This window comes from Phoxinus phoxinus (assembly GCF_949152265.1).
Source record: "Phoxinus phoxinus genome assembly, chromosome: 20".
NCBI lineage: Eukaryota > Metazoa > Chordata > Actinopteri > Cypriniformes > Leuciscidae > Phoxinus > Phoxinus phoxinus.
This window is the reverse complement of record NC_136895.1, coordinates 22,750,531-22,772,904: the sequence shown is the minus strand read 5'-3', so window position 1 is coordinate 22,772,904 and position 22,374 is coordinate 22,750,531. Positions and strand designations below refer to the sequence as shown.

At 37.2% G+C, this 22,374-nt stretch overlaps 2 protein-coding genes and 1 long non-coding RNA gene across 5 annotated transcripts in view; all 3 read left to right on the top strand.

The window, feature by feature from the left end:
- Positions 1 to 22,374, top strand: part of LOC306988932 (uncharacterized protein) — a 198,748-nt gene that overhangs the window by 132,924 nt on the left and 43,450 nt on the right. The gene's annotated exons all lie outside the window — the stretch shown is intronic.
- Positions 1 to 22,374, top strand: part of LOC306988939 (NLR family CARD domain-containing protein 3-like) — a gene marked incomplete at its 3' end in the record, with an annotated part of 80,949 nt that overhangs the window by 49,656 nt on the left and 8,919 nt on the right. The window contains 6 exon segments of the mRNA XM_079594166.1: positions 16,408 to 16,512; positions 17,621 to 17,725; positions 17,973 to 18,023; positions 18,276 to 18,377; positions 21,553 to 21,651; positions 22,205 to 22,309. Of these exon segments, the coding sequence (XP_079450292.1) occupies positions 16,408 to 16,512; positions 17,621 to 17,725; positions 17,973 to 18,023; positions 18,276 to 18,377; positions 21,553 to 21,651; positions 22,205 to 22,309 (567 nt within the window).
- Positions 7,443 to 12,656, top strand: LOC306988945. 3 transcript variants are annotated; one of them, XR_013795527.1, is made up of 4 exons: positions 7,443 to 7,658; positions 8,700 to 9,030; positions 9,351 to 9,451; positions 12,285 to 12,656. It is a non-coding gene; the product is annotated as an uncharacterized lncRNA (long non-coding RNA). The 3 variants fall into 3 exon arrangements; XR_013795528.1 differs by having other exon boundaries at positions 7,482 to 7,658; positions 8,921 to 9,030; positions 12,285 to 12,629; XR_013795529.1 differs by lacking the exon at positions 7,443 to 7,658 and adding an exon at positions 7,671 to 7,991 and having other exon boundaries at positions 12,285 to 12,629.

Sequence of the window (22,374 nt, the reverse complement as noted above, 5' to 3'; positions counted from 1 at the left end):
TTTAACCAGTAAAATTAAGTGTAACGGATATAAATGTACATTTGATATACAGTATATTAAAAAAATTAGAGGACGCCTCCTCACTTTAAACCGCCACCGCACATCACTGCTACAGACATAATGGTGTTGGAATTAAACTCATCCATTATGAAGCAAATAACATGCTGTTAATCTTAGAGCTGATTTAGCAAATCAAAATTTAGCACACAAATATATCAAATTATGTCCATTGAAAGTGAAAGTTGTGATAGTAAAATCATTTCTTGAATGCATCTGTCATTTTGTGTATTATTAATACCATACTTTCATTTTACATTTCTACACATTTTAGAAATTATCTCTTATGTTTTATATACATCATTTTAATTTGTATTAAGTCAGTTATGTGATCTGTTAATGCACCTCTATGAAGACTTCAGATGCAAAAGCCTCTAAGTGCCATCTGAAATTTTCTTCTAAAATTAGCATTTTTATCAAGCTCGTATATTTAGGTTCAGTATAATTTCACTTTAATGACAATGAAAAGGTCATTTTCATTGCCATTAAAGTGAAATAACTGAACATACAAGCTTGATAAGAATGATCATTATAGAAGAAAATTTCAGATGGCACTTAGAGGCTTTTGCATCTGAAGTCTTCATATATGTTTGTCAGGTGAGGATCCTCAGAAGAGTCACTATAATACTGTATCTATGAGGATATATTAATGTGTGATGATGTAATGTCTGTACAGCAAAATCTACATTGGTCATTATATATTCAGATATGAACTGTTCTGATCTGAGAATATGGGCATAAATTGTAATTGGAGACTAACTGATTTTGAAACACCGATGTTGTGACCGCTATTTGTTATGCAAAGTCTTCACGTGTCCATGTCCTCATTTTTTGTGTGTTGAAATTCTGTTGCAGTTATAGTGACTAAATCTTATAATCTTCAATTGTACATGTTGTTCCTGAGCCATTGCTTTCACTTTACTAGCACCTGAATTCATTTCAGAAACAACTGAAATTCTACTCTGTAACCGTCTATGCGGGAGAACAGCTGCCTTATTGGTGAACCCCTTATATTGGCATAGCCACAGCTATATATTTAAAACAGTGACAGTATCCTATACTAAACCTAAACCAATCTTGACAAACTATATATCATTTGAAATCTCATATATCACATGATTTTCAAAATACATTACAGATGAGCCGTAATTTATCAATTTGCAACAAGAATATTTTCATACGAGTAAGACCTTTATTTTGAAATAGTGATGACCATGAAAGAATGGTAGAAACCTCAGTTTGTTTTCATGCCAAGAGTTCAAAAGATAGCATCCATTAAATTATTTTAGAAAAAAAGGTCTGCAAATGTTTTAAATATAAATAAATAAATAATAGATTCACCATTTGTGATGTGGCAGCGAGCTATAATGCACATACGTGTTCTTCTTGTGTTTCTTAGAGGTTGAATTCATTTCAAAATCTGCCAAACTTCCAATACTACTTCTGAATAGGTTGTCTACTTCATAAATTGAACGAAATTTGTAAAAAATAATGGTTCAGATCACTCAAACAACATATGGAAATGGAGGCGCCCTTGTGCAGTAATGTAAACTAGTGGAAAAGTTCGGTACTGCGCCCAAACAAAATCTCACTGAAAGCTTATTTTTTGAGATATATCAACCTAAAATTTGAAACACAACTTGTTCAGATTTTTGCCTTTGATTTTTTTTTTGCAGTTTTAGAGTCCACCAGGTTTTGAAAATATATATTTTATATAAAATATGAATAATTAGATTTTTAACGTTGTAAATTTTCATAAACTCATAAACTTCTATAACTTTTTTTCTCTTTAACTGTCTTAATTTATTTCACTTCTACAAAAATCTGCCAAGTGTCTTCTTAAAAACAATACCAATCTTACATCTATATTCCAAAGCATTCTTGAATTACAACCATTTAGGTTCGAAATGTGCATTTTCATGACTATTAAAAAAAGGGGGTGCTTGATAAGGGGTTAATACGTGACTGATTAGATTAGTAATCATAGATAGTAAATTAGTAAAGTAAATGTTATATTTTATGGTTATGTGGCATTTTAATTGTATCTGTATATAAATGAATGCCTGCTATCCTTTCTCTTGCTTTTTTAAATGACTTTTTTTTGTGGGCCTATAAAAGTAGCCTAGCCTAGTCTACTTTGTTAAATTATTAAATCTATTTTAATTATTAAATTGAGTTTGTCCAAATTAAATTTGCTGACTGCACTGTGACTTTACAGAGATTATGTAGGCCTAATTATAAGGCAACTAAAGAAAATAACATGGTTGAATTTCACCCTTAAATCAGTGCATATGTGTTATTTACAAAGTGTCTATAGTAAATGTAGGATAAGTAGGCTAGACTCATTTTATGTTTGTATAAACGAAACTGAAAGTGTTTTAGACAAACGCAGAATATTCAACAAGTAGGCCTAATAAAAATAATAAAAACAATATTAAAACACGCTTGTTAGTTTAGGGTCCATGCTAAAATGAGTGAAGGTAAACTAAACTAGGCTACTTAAAGTTATCCATCGGGATAAACCAATTCGAGCCACCTGGAGAGGAAAAATAAATAAATTATATATATATATATATATATATATATATATATATATATATATATATATATATATATATATATATATATAGCTACACTGAGGGAATATTATGTCACATTTTATATGAACACGTCTCACAATTGGTTTGCTGACATCATGATTTGATAAAGATCTAGCACAAATTAAGTCAAGGCTGACTGTTAAATGCAAGCCACAAAAGTGACTTGCTTTATTAAGGCATACATATGATGATGTTAGAACGACCAGTCAATGCCTAACCGTGAACAAATCTAAAGGCTTTAAAAATCGTAAATGTAGCAGAACACTGGTTGTTGGCAAAGGTCGCTTACATGGGTGTAATCCTGTCATGTGACTAATAGTAAAAGTGAGAAAAAGAAACCATTTTGCAAATCGTTTCTCCAGACCGACGCAGCAAGTAAGTTTTTTAAACGTCCTCAATTACCGTGATTGATAATTACGTTAAAGAACAGTTAATGGTTTTTCAATAAGTATTACGAGGCCTTTTTTTATTCCTTCCTTTTATTTTTGGCTGTTGTTTTGTGATGAAATCAAAATTGAAAGCACTCTAACGGGAAACCAGACCCCAGGCACGTGGTGAATAATGATTTAATGTATTTTTGTATGTGTCAAATCAAATGTAACAAATGTCGGCTTATAATTAAATAGAACATGTCCGTTCACGTTGCACAGTGACCTAAACTAAAAAAAAAATGCCCATTGAATCAGAATAAATCCTCGAATTATGTTGTTCTTTAAAATCTTAAATTAATGATATCTGCAAAACATTAATGTTGGTTCTGTTGTTTGTACCCTAAAGGGGGTTATTGCTGCTCTCCCTGCTCTTATCCATGCTAGGCTGCATCATGGATGGATGCACAGGGAGTTCTTGCACAGAACCGTCAATCCAAACTGTATAATTGTCAATCGCATTTGACGATAGTTTTTTTATTTTTTTTAAATTTTTTTAAGAACAGGTAATGCTTTTTCAATACATTTACCCAGCCAACACGTATATGTTGGCCCCACATGGTTTATGCTTGGGCTACTTGGGTACCAAGTGGGCATGGTCCCAAAATGGGCATCTTATCTGGGGCCCACTTGGGTCATCTAAGTAGGTCCCACATGGGCAAAAACAGGTGGGCTCCCTATATGGGTCCTAGTTGGGTCACTAATGGGAACTGAGTGCATGGGCTGAAAATGGGTAACACAAATGGGGCCCATTTGGGTTTATCAAATAGGTCAGACATTGGCAAACACAATCAATCCCATATAGGCTGCCCACATGGGCCCAAGGTAGTACCCACATAGGTAATCTCTGTATGGGTTATGAATGGGAAAAACATATGGGGCCAGCTTGACCAAACCACATGGGTCAGACATGGGCAAACACAACCAGTCCCATATAGGCTGCCAACATGAGCCCAAGGTAGTACCCACATAGGCAATCTCTATATGGGTTATGAATGGGAAAAACATATGGGGCCCGCTTGGCCAAACCATATGGGTCAGACATGGGCAAACACAATCAGTCCCATATAGGCTGCCAACCTGAGCCCAAGGTAGTACCCACATAGGTAATCTCTATATGGGTTATGAATGGGAAAAACATATGGGGCCCACTTGGCCAAACCACATGGGTCAGACATGGGCAAACACAATCAGTCCCATATAGGCTGCCAACCTGAGCCCAAGGTAGTACCCACATAGGTAATCTCTATATGGGTTATGAATGGGAAAAACATATGGGGCCCGCTTGGCCAAACCAAATGGGTTAGACATGGGCAAACACAATCAGTCCCATATAGGCTGCCAACCTGAGCCCAAGGTAGTACCCACATAGGTAATCTCTATATGGGTTATGAATGGGAAAAACATATGGGGCCCGCTTGGCCAAACCAAATGGGTTAGACATGGGCAAACACAATCAGTCCCATATAGGCTGCCAACCTGAGCCCAAGGTAGTACCCACATAGGTAATCTCTATATGGGTTATGAATGGGAAAAACATATGGGGCCCGCTTGGCCAAACCATATGGGTAAGACATGGGCAAACACAATCAGTCCCATATAGGCTGCCAACCTGAGCCCATGGTAGTACCCACATAGGCAATCTCTATATGGGTTATAAATGGGGAAAATATATAGGGCCCGCTTGGCCAAACCATATGGGTCAGACATGGGCAAACACAATCAGTCCCATATAGGCTGCCAACCTGAGCCCATGGTAGTACCCACATAGGTAATCACTAAATGGGTTATGAATGGGAAAAACATATGGGGCCCGCTTGACCAAACCACATGGGTCAGACATGGGCAAACACAATCAGTCCCATATAGGCTGCCAACCTGAGCCCAAGGTAGTAGCCACATAGGTAATCTCTATATGGGTTATGAATGGGAAAAACATATGGGGCCCGCTTGGCCAAACCATATGGGTCAGACATGGGCAAACACAATCAATCCCATATAGGCTGCCAACCTGAGCCCATGGTAGTACCCACATAGGCAATCTCTATATGGGTTATGAATGGGGAAAATATATGGGGCCCACTTGGCCAAACCATATGGGTCAGACATGGGCAAACACAATCAGTCCCATATAGGCTGCCAACCTGAGCCCATGGTAGTACCCACATAGGTAATCACTAAATGGGTTATGAATGGGAAAAACATATGGGGCCCGCTTGACCAAACCACATGGGTCAGACATGGGCAAACACAATCAGTCCCATATAGGCTGCCAACCTGAGCCCAAGGTAGTACCCGCATAGGTAATCTCTATATGGGTTATGAATGGGAAAAACATATGGGGCCCGCTTGACCAAACCATATGGGTCAGACATGGGCAAACACAATCAGTCCCATATAGGCTGCCAACCTGAGCCCAAGGTAGTACCCACATAGGTAATCTCTATATGGGTTATGAATGGGAAAAACATATGGGGCCCGCTTGGCCAAACCATATGGGTCAGACATGGGCAAACACAATCAATCCCATATAGGCTGACAACCTGAGCCCAAGGTAGTACCCACATAGGTAATCTCTATATGGGTTATGAATGGGAAAAACATATGGGGCCCACTTTGATAAACTATATGGGTCAGACATGGGCAAACACAATCAATCGCATATAGGCTGCCTACATGGGCCCATGGTAGTACCGACATAGGTAATCTCTATATGGGTTATGAATGGGGAAATACGAGTATAATTTTGAAATAATGAATTATGTAATAAAAATAAATTGTGAATCTGTAAATTACATCATAATCTATATACTTGTAAATAACATGTCTGTACAATCATTAAAACAATTATATACAGTATATTTATAATTTATAATCTTTGTTATAATGCCACTAACAGTTGACCGTGGAATATTTGGTAGTGAGGAAATTTCACAAATGGACTTACACGGGTGGAAACCTATCACGGTACCATGCTTGAATTCACTGAGCTCCTGAAAGCGACCTATTCTTTCACAAATGTGTGTAGATGTAGAAGCGTGTGTGTATACAGCTGTGGCCATGGAAGTGATTGAAATACCCAAATTCAATGATTTAGAGGGGTGTCCCAACACTTTTGGCAATTGTGGGTACAGTACTGTATAGGCCATGGCTCTTCAAATCCAGTCCTGGAGTGTTGGTGTTCAGCAGACATTAGTTCCAACCCTAATCATTGACATTTAATTCAAAGTGTCAACTTTTAGTGGTCTGATTTTGTGAGTTACTGCAAAATGCTTATCTCCATAGTTATTTTAAAATGTATACAAATGGTTCAAAATATCCAGAAAATGGTCACTGTACAATATGAAGAACGGGTTACAGAAGCTATAATTATCTATCAAAATAATGTCTTAGAGATGGGTAAAAGAAATCAAACCCCTAGCACCAGCCATGTGCCCTCATTCAATGGAGATAGGCTACTCAGTGTTTTCTGGTCAGTCGGTTAGTGACAATATAATTCTAGAGATGTTTTAATATTGGGCTTAGGGTTAGGGTTTTGATTATTGAAAGGGGAACATCAGTTCAGATGATGAAATAGTCCAAGCAAAGAAAGATAGAATGGAAATTCATGGTTCGAAGGGAAAATATAAATTCAGAAATCATATTTGCAGCATATACAGGAGTACAGAATAAAGTGCAGTTTCATTAATTTAGCATATTGTGGTTTGTGTTCAGTTTTCTTTTGAGGCCAACAGTTCAGACTTTTATTTTCAGTCGTAGTTGGCACGACATGACTGACCCTCAAAGTTGAAATATAGGTGAAAAAGTTTTTCTTTTTCAAAATCTGTATGTGAATCAATGTCATGTCTTCAAGAAATACTTAACCTTTGAATTATTATTATTTCTAATTATTATTTTAGCATTGTATATTTTGATCAAAACACCACTTCAAAAAGCTAAATTTATGTTAAAATATAATAATTTTATTATTAACAATAATAAAAATAATAATGGATATTTCAATCTCAAGAGAGAAGTGCAGCAGAAAATGTTTTGCTTTGTGTGATTTTGTTTGGATTTACAATTTTGTGTGTGTGTGCCTAAAGCTTATAGCTACCATGCAGGATTGCATTTTTATTCACACACTGTCATAAAAACACTATTTGACCAACTAATCAAATAATATAGTCTACAAATAAAACTAAACACACACATTTCTTTAAAAAAAGAAAGAAAAGAGGAAAAGTAATCTTTTCCATTACCAGGCTGAAACAATCGCTATTGGTTGTTTGTTTCACCTACTTTGATCATGATTGGTTAATCTGACTGTCATCTACGTAACTGGCCAATGACAACTGTGCGCGCCTTTTTACTGGTCATGTTTGAAAATACGTCAGTTTGAGTTGATGACTGCGTGTGTGTGTGTGCTGCTACTGCTCGGCAAGATTACTCAGTTTTTACTTATGGCAGTTAAATTCTTATTTTGAACTAATTTGCGTTGTGACATGTAAACGGAGGAGAACAGAAGCTGATATGTGAACACACAAGGAAGGTCGGACTGGATGAGGTCCTGCAAACATATTGGCGATATCAGGTAAGAGAACATTTTTCAGTCTCTGTTACATAAAGTTATGTTTCGTGTTCATGTCCTATATATCCACTATAATTTTAGAAAAACAGATCTATTAATAAATATGTCATGTTTAGGTATTACATTAAAATAAGGTGAGAGTGCTATATAGTTAATGGTAGAATAATGCAGATAAACAAATCTTGTGTTAATGGAGTTCATTAACTTCCCAGATGTTCTGTGTACACACGAGAGTTTAATAAACGGATAACGGACGTAACGTACAACCTGCAGCTGTGTGTACCATTGACTGTGAAGGTGTGCTTCATCAATCGCGATTAGCATGTGTTTAATATTGTAAGCCTCTGATGTCAATGTTGTCAGCTAGTTTAAAACTCAAACTCAAGAAAACCCTAGTGAAGAACATATTTATGTACTTAATATTTACCCTGCAATTGTACTTTGGTATCCTAAATGATATACTTAAAGTCAATAAGAACAACACATTATGTACTTAATGCACTTTAGTTATCTGAAAGTGCTGAGGTTAAGTGTATTTGATTGTGGAACTATTGCAAACTTTAGGTACACTTTATTAACAGTGATGTATATATATATATATATATATATATATATATATATATATATATATATATAAAATGCAATTTTTTTTTTTTTTTTCCAAATTGTTGTAATATAAAAAAAGTTACATTGTGCACTAAAGAAATGCTCCAAATATAGTTTTATTATATATTAAATATAAGTCTTAGGTGATTGTGTCAATAAATATGTTAATGGGTTTGAAGGATAATAAGTAGGCCTATGTTTTTGTATAGGTTTTTTATTTATTTATTATTTACTAGGGAAGGAGCATCCAAATAAGTAAAGTGACTGATAAAACAGTTATTTACACTCTGAAACACTAGAATCTACTGAAGATTTGAGAAATATTATTGGTCTAAAATAAATCTCTTTTTCTAGATAGCCGTTTCGGAGTATTTTTACATCACCTCTTCAAAAACTGGTAACTGCTAATGATAAGAGATTTGTTTACTTCTATTCAAGCACTGGAAGAAGATTTTTTGGGGAGAACAGGCACCCAACAGAGAGACAACTCCGCCACGATTACCGTATCAACTTCAGTCAATTTTAACCATTGCTTCTAAACCTTACATTTGGGATTAATATATTATATAGTAAAAGTATTAGTATCATCGTCAAGTCATTTCCTCTACCAGTGACAAATCTGAGTAACTTTTTATCCTTTTGTCTTTCTTCCTCTAAAGTGACAAAGAAAGGAGAACATGTCACCATCATCAGTCCTTTATTTAGTTCACTGAAGAACATCAAGGGAAAGACCCTCAGACGTGTCATAACAGGATAAATTTGGCTACAGGTAAAATTATTAGATTGTTTGATTTTGGTGTACCAATTTGCTTTTTTTAAGCTACAATTGTGTGATGTGACGTGACATGTAGCCAAGTATGGTGTCCCCATACTCGGAATTTGTGCTCTTCATTTCACCCATTCAAGTGCACACACACACACACACACACAAACACACACACCCGGAGAAGTGGGCAGCCGTTTTTGCTGCGGCACCCAGGGAGCTATTTGTTCATGTTGTCTGAATGTTTTATAATGGCAAATGTTGGTACAATTTAAATACGTTTTGTTTAATATTGTTTAAAGGAATGGTAATCTTTCTTTTTAAAGGACTTATCAGCCCACTACACCCCACCCAAGACTGACCAAGGATCCAGATGAGTACTGGCAATTTGGTGGAGGATTGTTACTACACTGCACTGTCACTTCTGGTATGGATTCATTAACCTTTTGTTATGTGTGAGGTGCTTTGATTTTACTTAATTTAATAAAATTTACAAAATTAGATTTTACATACTTTACTTTGAGTAGTTCACTTTAAAATGAAAATTACCCCATGATTTACTCACCCTCAAGCCATCCTAAGTGTATATGACTTTCTTCTTTCAGACAAATACAATCTGAGTTATATTAATAAACACCCTGACGCTTCCAAGCTTCATAATGGCAGTGGATTGCAACCATCAGTTTGAATCTCAAAAAAGTGCAGCTATCCATCATAAACAAACTCCACGCGGCTCTGGGGGGTTAATAAAGGCCCTCTAAAGCAAAATCATGAGTTTGTGTAAGAAAAATATCCATATTTAAAACTTTATAAAGTAAAATAACTAGCTTATGGCCATACGCAGTCTATTTGCGTATAAAGCACAACTTACGCAACTTGTGACGTCAGAAGTAGCGTAGTGCATAATGGCGTAGCGTAAATATCAGCAGTGCGTCGCATTACTCGCATAAGATGCGCTTTACCCTTTAAGTGCAATCCGTATGTTCGTTTGGCCGGAAGCTAGTTATTTTGCTTTATAAAGTTTTAAATTTGAATATTTTTCTTACACAAACACATGGCTTTGCTTCAGAAGGCCTTTATTAACCCCCCGGAGCCACGTGGAGTTCTTATATAATGCATGGAAGCACTTTTTTGTGTTTCAATCTGATTGTTGCAATCCACTGCCATTATGACGCTCGGAAGTGTCAGGGTGTTTATTAATATAACTCCGATCGTATTTGTCTGAAAGAAGAAAGTCATATACACCTAGGATGGCTTGAGGGTGAGTAAATCGTGGGCTAATTTTAATTTTAGAGTGAACTACTGCTTTAATACTATGTGTAGTTAGGATTCTGAATTAGGCTAAGTGTAATGTTTGTCTACTTATCAGAAATATACAGAGCCACATATATTATCAGAGATTAGAGCTGCAATTGTTGAATGATTTTGATCTCAATTCAAATACTACGCAATATTTTCCTAAATGACAACGATTTGTCTTAAACCTTTGTCAAGTAAGATCACAGTGAACATTTATATCTGCGTTGATGCTGTCAGTAGCCACATTTACATAGACGTTTTTTGTTTCGGTCAGAATGAAATCATTCTGATTGATGAATCTGAACATTGCTTTTACATGAATGCTAAGTCATCGGGTTGATGTGCATTTATAAGTCACAAGCATCAAATCTGATTTAATCTTTTGATGTGCACGCACTGCACGAATACCGGTATGCAGTTTCATGTTGTTGTCACAAACTAACCATCCTCCATTGTTTTAAAAAGCAGACTTATATTTACCTATTTCAGGTCCTTATTAGGAGACAAGGAGCACACAAAGCTTTGCCGTGCTGCTTATATTAATCAAGCAGTTTTAAAAATGATGTCTAGATGCCCAAAACAAGGCATCTGCAGATGAGAGTCCGAAACAAGCACTTGTTGGACAACGTTGTCCTGCACCACTTCAGGGAAGATTGAGTGGGAAGATAATTTTAGATTGACACAAAAGTAATTTATTATATTCTTATATAATATTACAACAACATCAGCTCGTAATTCAAATGATCACAGAAGTACTGAGATAAAAGTTTATAGTTCATAATCAGATATAAACACTGTCTACAGTTACAATCAAAATAAATAAAAAAGTAAATCAACTTTTGCAAGACACTTAAAGATAAAGATTTCACATTGTTAACAAACAGGTGGTGACGAGACTGGTAAACAAATGTATTTGTCATTTTTTAATCATTAAATAAATGGGAATAGGAGCAGGCTTCACTCAATGATTAAACTTTAAGAGTGCTGGCCTAAATACTTAGAATATTAAGAACAGGAGAGAGGCTGCACTATGCATAAATAGTTTTATTTGCACAAACGCGTTTCGGCGCGTGCCTTCTTCAGTGTGCTAAAGAAGGCTGAAGGCGGCATACTGAAGAAGGCACGTGCCGAAACGCGTTTGTGCAAATAAAACTATTTGCATAGTGCGGCCTCTCTCCTGTTCTATATCATTTTTAATCATTCATTCTAGAGATTTGTTCAAAAACGCTGATTCATCCAGTAATGAAACAAGTATTTTAGTCATTAAATCATTCATTCAAACTTTTTTTTTCCATTTAGATAAAACATTTTAAATCGACTGTAGAAATTAACATTTTGTCAGAATCTCTAGTAACTGACATGTTATGTTGTTAAGTTAATTCTAACTTAAAGTTATTAAAACTGTGACACTTAAGTCGAGCCATCCTGGAAATGTAAGAATAGTCCACACCTGTGATCACCTCAATTATTTTCCAAAGACAAAAATAATTATATTTTTATATTTTTACTTTAAAAGTTAAAATTAAAATACTTTATTATGCATCATGTTGTCGGCCCATTCTATCATGGACTGAGAATGATTGTGAGAAACTACCTAATATTAAAATGACAAAAAATTCTTGAGACAAATTATTATTATTAATGTTTATAATTTTTTTTCAATGGCTAACTTGTATCAATGAATGAATTGATGCTTTCAAACACATCGCATATTCATACTTTATAAACTGGTTTTATTAATACAAAATATAATCAGAATAGTCTGAATAAATAAACAGTAATTCTCTATTCATTTCCCAAATGCCCTTCCATTGACATTCCAATACCATGACCATTCCAATTGAAGTTTTATGCTGTTTTTGTTTTTTATCCTGAGTAAAAGTTGTTATTCTTTCATAATGTATTGTGACATGTGTAAGTAACATGATTTCTCTAAAATCATAATCAAATTTGTTTTGCAGAGGCTCTTAAGAAGACTGCACACAGATCAACTGACAAGAAACTGAGAGGGAACTCTCAAAATAGTTTGGGACAAGAGATGGAGGAGGACAGTGTCTAGAATGCGCAAATGACTGTCTGCAGTATAAGCTGTACTGATAAATGTATAGTTGCTGCTTCTTCTAACTGTCCCCAATTTATTTCCTGTTCAAATGTTCAAAGCTTTCAGTAAAGACTGGGTCAAATACAGGTTAAAAATATGTATTTTAACAATTAGGTATATAACTTTAAAGAGATACTCTTTAATCTGACAAAAATCTGCTTCTTTAAATATTGTCTCTGGAATTTCAGAATATAGCATAATATGATGGGTAATTTCAATAAAGTTTAAATTTGAAAAGATTTCAATCTCACTGTGTGCTCTAATGTTTTAAAACTTGTTTGTGTGGTGTTGCTACTCATTTAGATGGAACCCAGATGATCCCTAGTTGGGCCACATGCCTATGATTCCTAGTTGGGCCCCACCTAAAGCCCTGTGAAATCCTGCATAAAACCTAAATGAGTAATTTGCTGGGGCCAACATGGAACCCGTGGACAAACCCACTTACAGCCCATATTTCAGCCCATGTAGTACCCACAAAAAAACTAAAGCTGGGACCAAGATGGGTCTTGTGCATGTAGCCCAGTTGGGGCCCACCTGTTTATAATTGCCATCCTACATGCAATCCATGTGGGCAATTAACATGGGGCCATAATGTAACCCGCGGACAATCCCATATAGAGCCCATTTTTCAGCCCATTTCAAACCCACATACAAATGTCCGTTGGGTTAAGCTAGGACCGAGATGGGTCTTGTGCATGTTGCACACTTGGGTCCCACCTAGTACCAAGTGCAATCCTACATGAAATTCATCTGGGCAATTAACATGGGGCCATAATGTAACCCGCGGACAATCCCATATAGAGCCCATTTTTCAGCCCATTTCAAACCCACATGGGCCCCACATACAAATGTTGTGGGGTTAAGCTGGGACCGAGATGGGTCTTGTGCATGTTGCCCACTTGGGTCCCACCTAGTACCGAGTGCAATCCTATATGAAATTCATCTGGGCAATTAACATGGGGCCATAATGTAACCCGTGGACAATCCCATATAGAGCCCATTTTTCAGCCCATTTCAAACCCACATGGGCCCCACATACAAATGTTGTGGGGTTAAGCTGGGACCGAGATGGGTCTTGTGCATGTTGCCCACTTGGGTCCCACCTAGTACCGAGTGCAATCCTATATGAAATTCATCTGGGCAATTAACATGGGGCCATAATGTAACCCGCGGACAATCCCATATAGAGCCCATTTTTCTGCCCATATCAAACCCACATGGGCCCCACATACAAATGTCCGTTGGGTTAAGCTGGGACCGAGATGGGTCTTGTGCATGTTGCCCACTTGGGTCCCACCTAGTACCAAGTGCAATCCTACATGAAATTCATCTGGGCAATTAACATGGGGCCATAATGTAACCCGCGGACAATCCCATATAGAGCCCATTTTTCTGCCCATATCAAACCCACATGGGCCCCACATACAAATGTCCGTTGGGTTAAGCTGGGACCGAGATGGGTCTTGTGCATGTTGCCCACTTGGGTCCCACCTAGTACCAAGTGCAATCCTACATGAAATTCATCTGGGCAATTAACATGGGGCCATAATGTAACCTGCGGACAATCCTACATGTGGCCCATTTTTTCAGCCCATTTCATACCCATATGGGCCCCACATACAAATGTTGGCTGGGTATTAAATGGCATGTTTTTAATTCCTTTCTTTTATTTGTTCCTGTTATTTTGTGATGATGCAAAATCGAAAGCAAAAGGGAAATCAGACCCCATGCATGTGGCGAATGATGCTTTAATGTATTTTTGTTTGTGTCAAATGTAACAAACAACAGCTATAATTAAATATAACTTTTCCGTTCATATAGCACAATGACCTATATTAAAAAAATATGAATAGCCATACAATACATTCTGAGCATGTGATCAAATGATGTGAAATCAAATGAAAAGATGTGGTTCGTTGGTAAATATGAGTGTAAAATCATATAAAACTGCAATATATGTTCAGTTTTCCCTTCAATGTTTTGATCCAGTGCTGAAAAAAGTGTTTCTCCTAATATTTTTATTTTGTTATGTTTTGTTTTGAAGAGTTATTTGAAATGCACCTAAACATTTGGTTACACCCATGTTATTTTTATTCAGATTGTTTGTTACCACCTCAACACTCATAATTATATTCACCTCATAACATTATGGTCATGTCCAGGTCGTGCTGAGCAGCTGAATGTCTTCAACACATCGATCCCAGTGCTGATCTGTTTCCAATGGCAGTTTAGCTGCAGTATGACAGAGGATCGAGGAATCACTCTCTCTCTCTAAGATGAGTCTCTCAGAGAGACAGAGGTAAGACCGTGTCTGTTTTCAGACAGTCCTTTTAAACACTACTGGTCAAAATTGTAACTCTGTTACCGGAAGGCAGTGTATTTGTCATAAAGTTTTAATTCTATTTCTCAAACAGTTATCATTAATCAACAATCATAAACTTTGAGTATACAATTCATTACAATATATGCTTTACTGAAATCATGCTAAGCTAAAGTGATCGTCCAGCTCCATCATTAAAGGGATAGTTCACCCAAAATATAGTTATTTCTGTCATCATTTATTCACCCACAAGTTGTTCCAAACCTGTATGAGTTTCGTTCTTGTGTTGAACACAAAATCATATATTTTGAAGAATGTTGGTAACCAGAGAGTTGACGGTGGCCATTGACTTCCATAGTATTTATTTTTTTCCTATTATGGAAGTCAATGGCTACCATCAACTGTTTGGTTTCCGACACTCTTATTTTTAACAACAGAAGAAAGAAACTCATACAGGTTTGGAACAAATCAAGGGTAAGTAAATGATGACAAAAATTAAGCGTTGCGTCAGTTCTGGCAGGTCATGTTAATCAACTCGGAATACAACGCCTATCACTGTATATACATACATATACTATAAGCTCCTTCAATATTATCAGCAGCTATCGTGTTTCTCAGAAGCTAATTACCCTCCTCCATCCTCGACTCCTCCTCTTGTCAGTCAGGATTGATTGCCCTTTAATTCAGAATAAATCCACAAATTATGTTGTTCTTTAAAATCTTGAATTAATGATATCTACAAAACATTCATGTTGGTTCTGTTCTGTTTACCCTAAGAAGGGTTATTGCTGCTCTCCCTGCTCTTATCCATGATAGTCTACACGGATGCGCAGGGAGTTCTTGCCCAGAACATGGGCAATGTTGCCCATGTATGCTGATTGTCAATCGCATTTGACGATAGTGGTCCTGACAGAAAGTTAATTTTTGGGTGAACTATCCCTTTATGAAGCTCAGTAAGATAGATAAGACTTGCTGTTGTTAGTGTATGAGTCTATATAATGCAACAAACACTGAAATGAAGAAGCGTCATGTTCAGAGACCAGTTAGGTGTAGGGTTGAAAATGAACGATGTGTCCTGCATCTCAGTTACAACTTTAGTTTCTCTGCCAAAAAGGCGTTGTACATTCGTAAGGTCACGGATATGCTGATAGTGATCAAGGTTTATTGGCTGAGGTGTTAAACATTAGGAATCTGCCACCCTAGGAACTTTGTACCCGTTTTTAAAAGCAAAACAATTAGTGAACAAACTCCATCGCACACCTGCAGGTGTTTTTTTAAATTATTTTTGTGTTTTATTAGTGACAAATTTGGGGAGAGGATAGCCTACATCCAAAACTTTCTGAAAATACGTATGAGAATTAACTGCACAATTACTAGAAACATTTTTTTTATTATTATTTTAATTCCTTCTATGTAAAGCACTTTGAATTACCATTGTGTATGAAATGTGCTATGTAAATAAACTTGCCTTGCCTTGGTGCTGAATGCATTGTTCATGAATCAATCAATTTCTCCTTTGGATTCGAGTGAAGAATAATAATGCATGGTTTTAATATAGCATTCATATATATATATATATATATATATATATATATATATATATAATTACTGAGGAACCTTCTGTAGTAGGCCTAATGTTTTTTTTTTTTTGTCTTGTCATTAGTGAAAGATCAGGCTCACCTGTAAACAGCTCTGTGTCTGTGAAGAGTGACCATTCAAAAAATGATGGACCAACCTTCAGTGAGAAAAGAACATCATCTACCAAAAGGTATTTAATGGGTTTCTTATTTTTGCTACACATAGACTGAAAGAAAGTATTTCAATAAATATTTCAATTACCAGTGGTTTCCGAGTGAATGAAGAGCCGCTTGATGTACAACAGAGCATGATTGATGTATTGCGCCAGGGGATCTTTCCCCCAGGAAGCCACGAGCAAATTCGTTTTTTTAAGCCACCTTGCAAAAAAATTTTTACTAAAGAAACTCATCAACATAGTCCTCTGTAGTCCTGTTTCCTTGACGTAGTTGAAGCCAAACAGCTGGGTTAATTTTAGGCCTGGCTTTTTGTAATAGTAATCCTCTGGAGGCAAGTTGAAAGAAAGGACCCATTTGCAGTTTATTGAAACCGAATACAAGACAAACCAAACAAAAACATGACATAAACTTGAAGACTAGAACATGACTTAGGCCTTGTCCACAGGAACACGGGTATTTTCAAAACCGCAGCTTTTTCTATGCGGTTTGGTCTTTCGTCCACACACAAATACAGTATCCGGTCACTGAAACCAAACTTTTTTGAAAACTCCTCTCAGGGTGACGATTTTTAGAAACTCATGTTGCAGTGTTGTTCTCATGTAGACGGTGAAACTGAGACTTTGGCTTGTGACGGCAGAACCGGAACCGGTAATAACCTTTTTTCCAGGCTTCTGTTTGGCCAACATGGCTTGTAATTACGGTTAGGTTTATATCGCTGCATGTTGGATTGGAATGCTCTTGACAGCGCTTCATAGTGTGTTTTTGCATTTTCATGTGGACACGATTTTTTTAAACGAAGGAGGAAAAACTCTGTTTATAAAATGACCCATGTATGTGTGGACTAGGCCTTAAATTGAACAGACTTGATGATGAACCGAACAGGCGACAAAGACAACAAACAATAGGTTACACACACACCAAAGCTAGACAAGGGAACAATGGAAACATGTGGACTATATACACACAAGGACTAATGAAATAAGACACACCTGAAAGTAATCAACACAATGACCCAATAAGACTGTTTGCACTGTATTGTATTTCCTTTTTATTCAAATTTTTTTTGTTGTTGATTATTTTAATTCCTTCTACTGTATGTAAAGTTTTTTGTCTTGTCATTAGTGAAAGATCAGGCTCACCTGTAAACAGCTCTGTGTCTGTGAAGAGTGACCATTCAAAAAATGATGGACCAACCTTCAGTGAGAAAAGAACATCATCTACCAAAAGGTATTTAATGGGTTTCTTATTGTTGCTACACATAGACTGAAAGAAAGTATTTCAATAAATATTTTTTCATAAAACTTTTAAGATTTTTTTTTCTTAAAGCATTAATTAAGTTCTAGTGTCACGGTTAAGAAAATAATAATACATGTTTAAACTGTTTGTTGCAGTAAATTGTATTTATCAACTTAATTGCAAAACTAAATCTGACTCTGTAGTTAACATTTTCTTTACTCTCTACTCTTTACTAAAGATCTGGCTCATATGTATCCTTCAGTGAAGAAACACGTTTCAGAACCAAAAGGTATTCCACATGATATACGTTACATTATTTAAATTGTGTATAGTTTTTTTATTATTATTATGCTGTATTGTATGGTGGGGACTGACAATTTTTGCTCAATGTGGACAATAAATTAAATTGAAACCAGAACATGAAAGAATAATACAATAAATGTATGCTAAAACTTCAGTGAGAAAACACCATCTAACAAAAGACTCATACTGTATGCGAGCTGTTGTGTGAACGTTTGACAATGTAGCTTTGTGTCATTAGTGCAAGATCAGGCTCACTTGTATCCAGATCTGTATCTATAAAGAGTGACCATTCAAAAAATGATGGACCAACCTTCAGTGAGGAAAAAACACCTGCCAAAAGGTATTTCGTATGTTTTGCATTACAGCGACTAATCTTCTCACTGTGGTAAATATGATATAACTTGACTAAATACAAGAATAATTTACTGAACAAAATGGCTGTGCAATATTAATCCTCTGGAGGCAAGTTGAAAGTGAGAACCCTTGTGCAATTAATTAATTTTCAGTATTTTCATTCAATACTTTATTTAATGCTTAATATAGCGTTTTTTTAAGCATTAAATAAATGGTGAATCCAGCCAATCGTGAAACAGTTATGTCGTCATCAGAGCTCTAAAGACGCTCTGGAGAAGCTGCGCAGAATGAACGAGCCGGCTGCTCTTGCATGTCACAATCCACACTCAAGGAAACAGGGGTAGATCCAAGTGCAGTGTTTAATGGGTCATCCGTAATCGTAAACCAGTCCAGGCAGGGGTCAAAACCATAAAAGCAATCAAAACAAGAAACAACACAGGAACAAACCAGACAACAGGACTCGGAAGTGGCGTGATACATAACAAGGACTCCGTGACACATACTAAAACAGACAGGGTTATATACACAGGGAAATGACAATGCTAATGGGGAATTGGCTGAGTGCAATGATTAGTGACAAGGGACAGCTGAGTGCAATGAAGAACAAGGATCGTGGGGAATGTAGTTCAGAATGTGACAAACACCGTGGGGAAGGAGGACATCTAGTGGTGACCCAGGGAACTCAAACCAGACACTGTGACATTGCACTATTTTGATGCATACGTCACATGGCATCTGCACTTTTTCAAGAGAGACAAAAGTTCTAACCGGCATGCGCTGCTTCAAGTCAGACAACGATTGGTCTGCTCAGCACTGCATGAAATCGAACAAGCCTGTAGCAAAATCTAATGAAACAAATAACAACGAACATAAAGCTGGAACAAAATAACACTGGGAAACAATGATCATGAGGAACAGCAAACGTCTACATCCAACAACTGACCAAGAACAAGTGAAACACAAGGGCTATTAATACACAGGGGCTAACAAGATAATGAGTTAACAAGACGCACCTATGTAAGATTAAAGTCCCTGTAAAGGCAATTCTAAAAAAAAATTCTAAACACATTATATATGTTAGAAATGTATTGCTAAAACATATTACAAAGACTGTGAACTGTGAAGTACTGAATTGTGGAGTTAAACAGTTTTTCACCATTGCTATTTTCCGGATTTTTTGGGCGGGGCTAAAACGGGGGTTCGATGACGCACTGGAGCCCCTGAGCTCCTGGACACGCCCCTACTTGATGACGCCCTTGGAGCCCCTATTGGGCCGCTCCCTAACAATATAAATAGAACACATTTGCATCAGTTTGGCGCTCAATCGCGAGTTACTGTCAGTACTATTATTACTACAGCCTAGTTTGCTAGTTAGCTATGCCTTCGTCACGAGGCGTACTACCTGGATGCGATCATGTACGAAACAGATCGGTGTCCTTATTTAAATTTCCTAAAAACGATCATATCAAGAAGAGGTGGATTAATTTTGTGAAGAGCCACCTTGATGGAGAGCTGAGGATCACCACCAAAACCCACCTCTGTAGTGATCATTTTACACGGGATAGTTTTATAAACTTTTGTTGGAGACAACTGGGATGCTCTGATAATCCGCTGTTACTGGTGAATGGGGCCGAAACGACTATCTCCCGCCTCGGCCTTCATCCTTCCGTCGCGGCAACACCTGGTGCCATCCTCGGCAGTGCGTGCCCACCAATGAGGGTAGGCTGCCTTGTGTGCTTATGTTATAATTATAGGCCTAGTAGGTTGTCCACAGTAAGTACTAAATTCTGCAACCCTCTAACGTAATTTTTTTTGTTTATTTATATGATCAATATGATTCCTTAGCCAAGTAATTTAAACTATTATCTGTTCACAAAGCAGTCCCTTCCGACCACAAAAGAGACCGAGTCTTTCATGCATAAAGTCACTGGAGAAGTTGGATGTCAGTCAGACAGGTTTCAGCGCAGCCAGTGGACACGCCTCCAATGTTTGAGAGCAGAGACCACTGCTCATTTTTTCAAGATTTTGATAGCTTATTTTATTTACTTGCCGGCTTTTTTTATCATTCAAATTTGGCTGGGTGGCTAATAACACATTTTTCTGTGATATGACAAACTCAGGACACATACTTAATTTTGACTTTACAGGGACTTTAACCAACAGGGAAAACTACAAACATGGCCACAGGAACAGGGAATATCACAAAAGTTCAGACAAGACATGGGGAATAACAGAGTCCTCTCCCTTAAGAGTAGCTTCCAGATGCTTTGTGCTAAGCGAAACCCCACAACAAAATCCAGGTGTTTGGTGGTGGAGTGGAAGCTGTCCAGGGGGAGGGATGGTGGGCCAGGTCCGTGGAGTGGAAGAGAGTCAGAAGCAAGTGAGCAGGGAGCACTGTCAGAGCCGGCAGAACAGGCGGCCATGGCTGAGCTGATGACTTGAAGAGCTGATGACTTGAAGAGCTGATGACTTGAAGAGCTGATGACATGAAGAGCTGATGACTTGAAGAGCTGATGACTTGAAGAGCTGATGACTTGAAGAGCTGATGACTTGAAGAGCTGATAACTTGAAGAGCTGATGACTTGAAGAGCTGATAACTTGAAGAGCTGATGACTTGAAGAGCTGATGACTTGAAGAGCTGATGACTTGAAGAGCTGATGACTTGAAGAGCTGATGACTTGAAGAGCTGATGACTTGAAGAGCTGATGACTTGAAGAGCTGATGACTTGAAGAGCTGATGACTTGAAGAGCTGATGACTTGAAGAGCTGATGACTTGAAGAGCTGATGACTTGAAGAGCTGATGACTTGAAGAGCTGATGACTTGATTTATGATGGTGGAGCTGGCAGTGCTGGTGACCTCTATGGTGGAGCAGGGGACCACCACCTTGGCCATGAGTTAATGAGTTCATTTTGGCAGACAGTTCAATGAAGGCTTCCTTGGCTGTGACGGAACAGGGGCAAACAGGGGGTTCAGAGATGGTGTCCTTGGCTGTGTAAGAGCAGATGGAGAGTTCAAAGAAAGCGTCCTTTCCTTGGCTGTAGTTTTATCCATCTACCCATCTAATTACCGTATGCAACATTGCACCTTTTTCAAATGAGACTGAATTATCTCCTGTAGTAAAGTGGGGTTTTTTTTCTTCTCTTGTCTCTTTGTCATTAGTGTAAGATCAGGCTCACTTGTGTCCTCTGTGTCTGTGAAGAGTGACCGTTCAAAAGAAGATGGACCAACCTTCCGTGAAAAAACACCATCTAATAAAAGGTATTTCATCTGTTTCTCCAAGCGTCTTACAGGCGATCCATTTATTAATTATTATTAAATAAGCAAAATCTATCATCACATGTAACCATCACTGGGTGTGTGTCTATCTATATAAAGCGAAGGAGAATCCAAAACAAACACTTTATACAAAACACAAAACAAACACGCAGAAGATCACAGGAGCAAATGACAGAACCAAACCAAAACAGAACAAACACAATACACAAGCATGCAGTGATGTTAACTTGGTGCATGTACTGGAACTTGACTTCTTCTTTCTTCTTCAAGAAGAAATCAAAGTATTTTAAAAGAAAATTGTAAACAGCTTTACTTGTTAATGAACAAGTTCATTCAGATACACAGGTAGCCACTCGGGCTTGTACATTCCACAGTGGAAATACAGAACAGGCAGCCAAGTATAAATACCGGTACATTACACACAGGGGCAATATTACATCCAAGTACCATTTGCAACGTCAAACCTCTTTAAATGACACTGTAGTATCTCCTGTAGTAAAGTTTTATTTTTCCTTTCTGCTCTTTGTGTCATTAGTGAAAGATCGTTCTCACGTGTATCCAGCTTAGTGTCTATGAAAAGTGATCATTCAAAAAATGATGGACCAACATTAAGTGAGAAAACACTATCATCTACCAAAAGGTATTTCTTGTGTTCTTAATAAAACTGCTTGTCCAATCAACCACCTTTCTGTACTGATGAAGTAG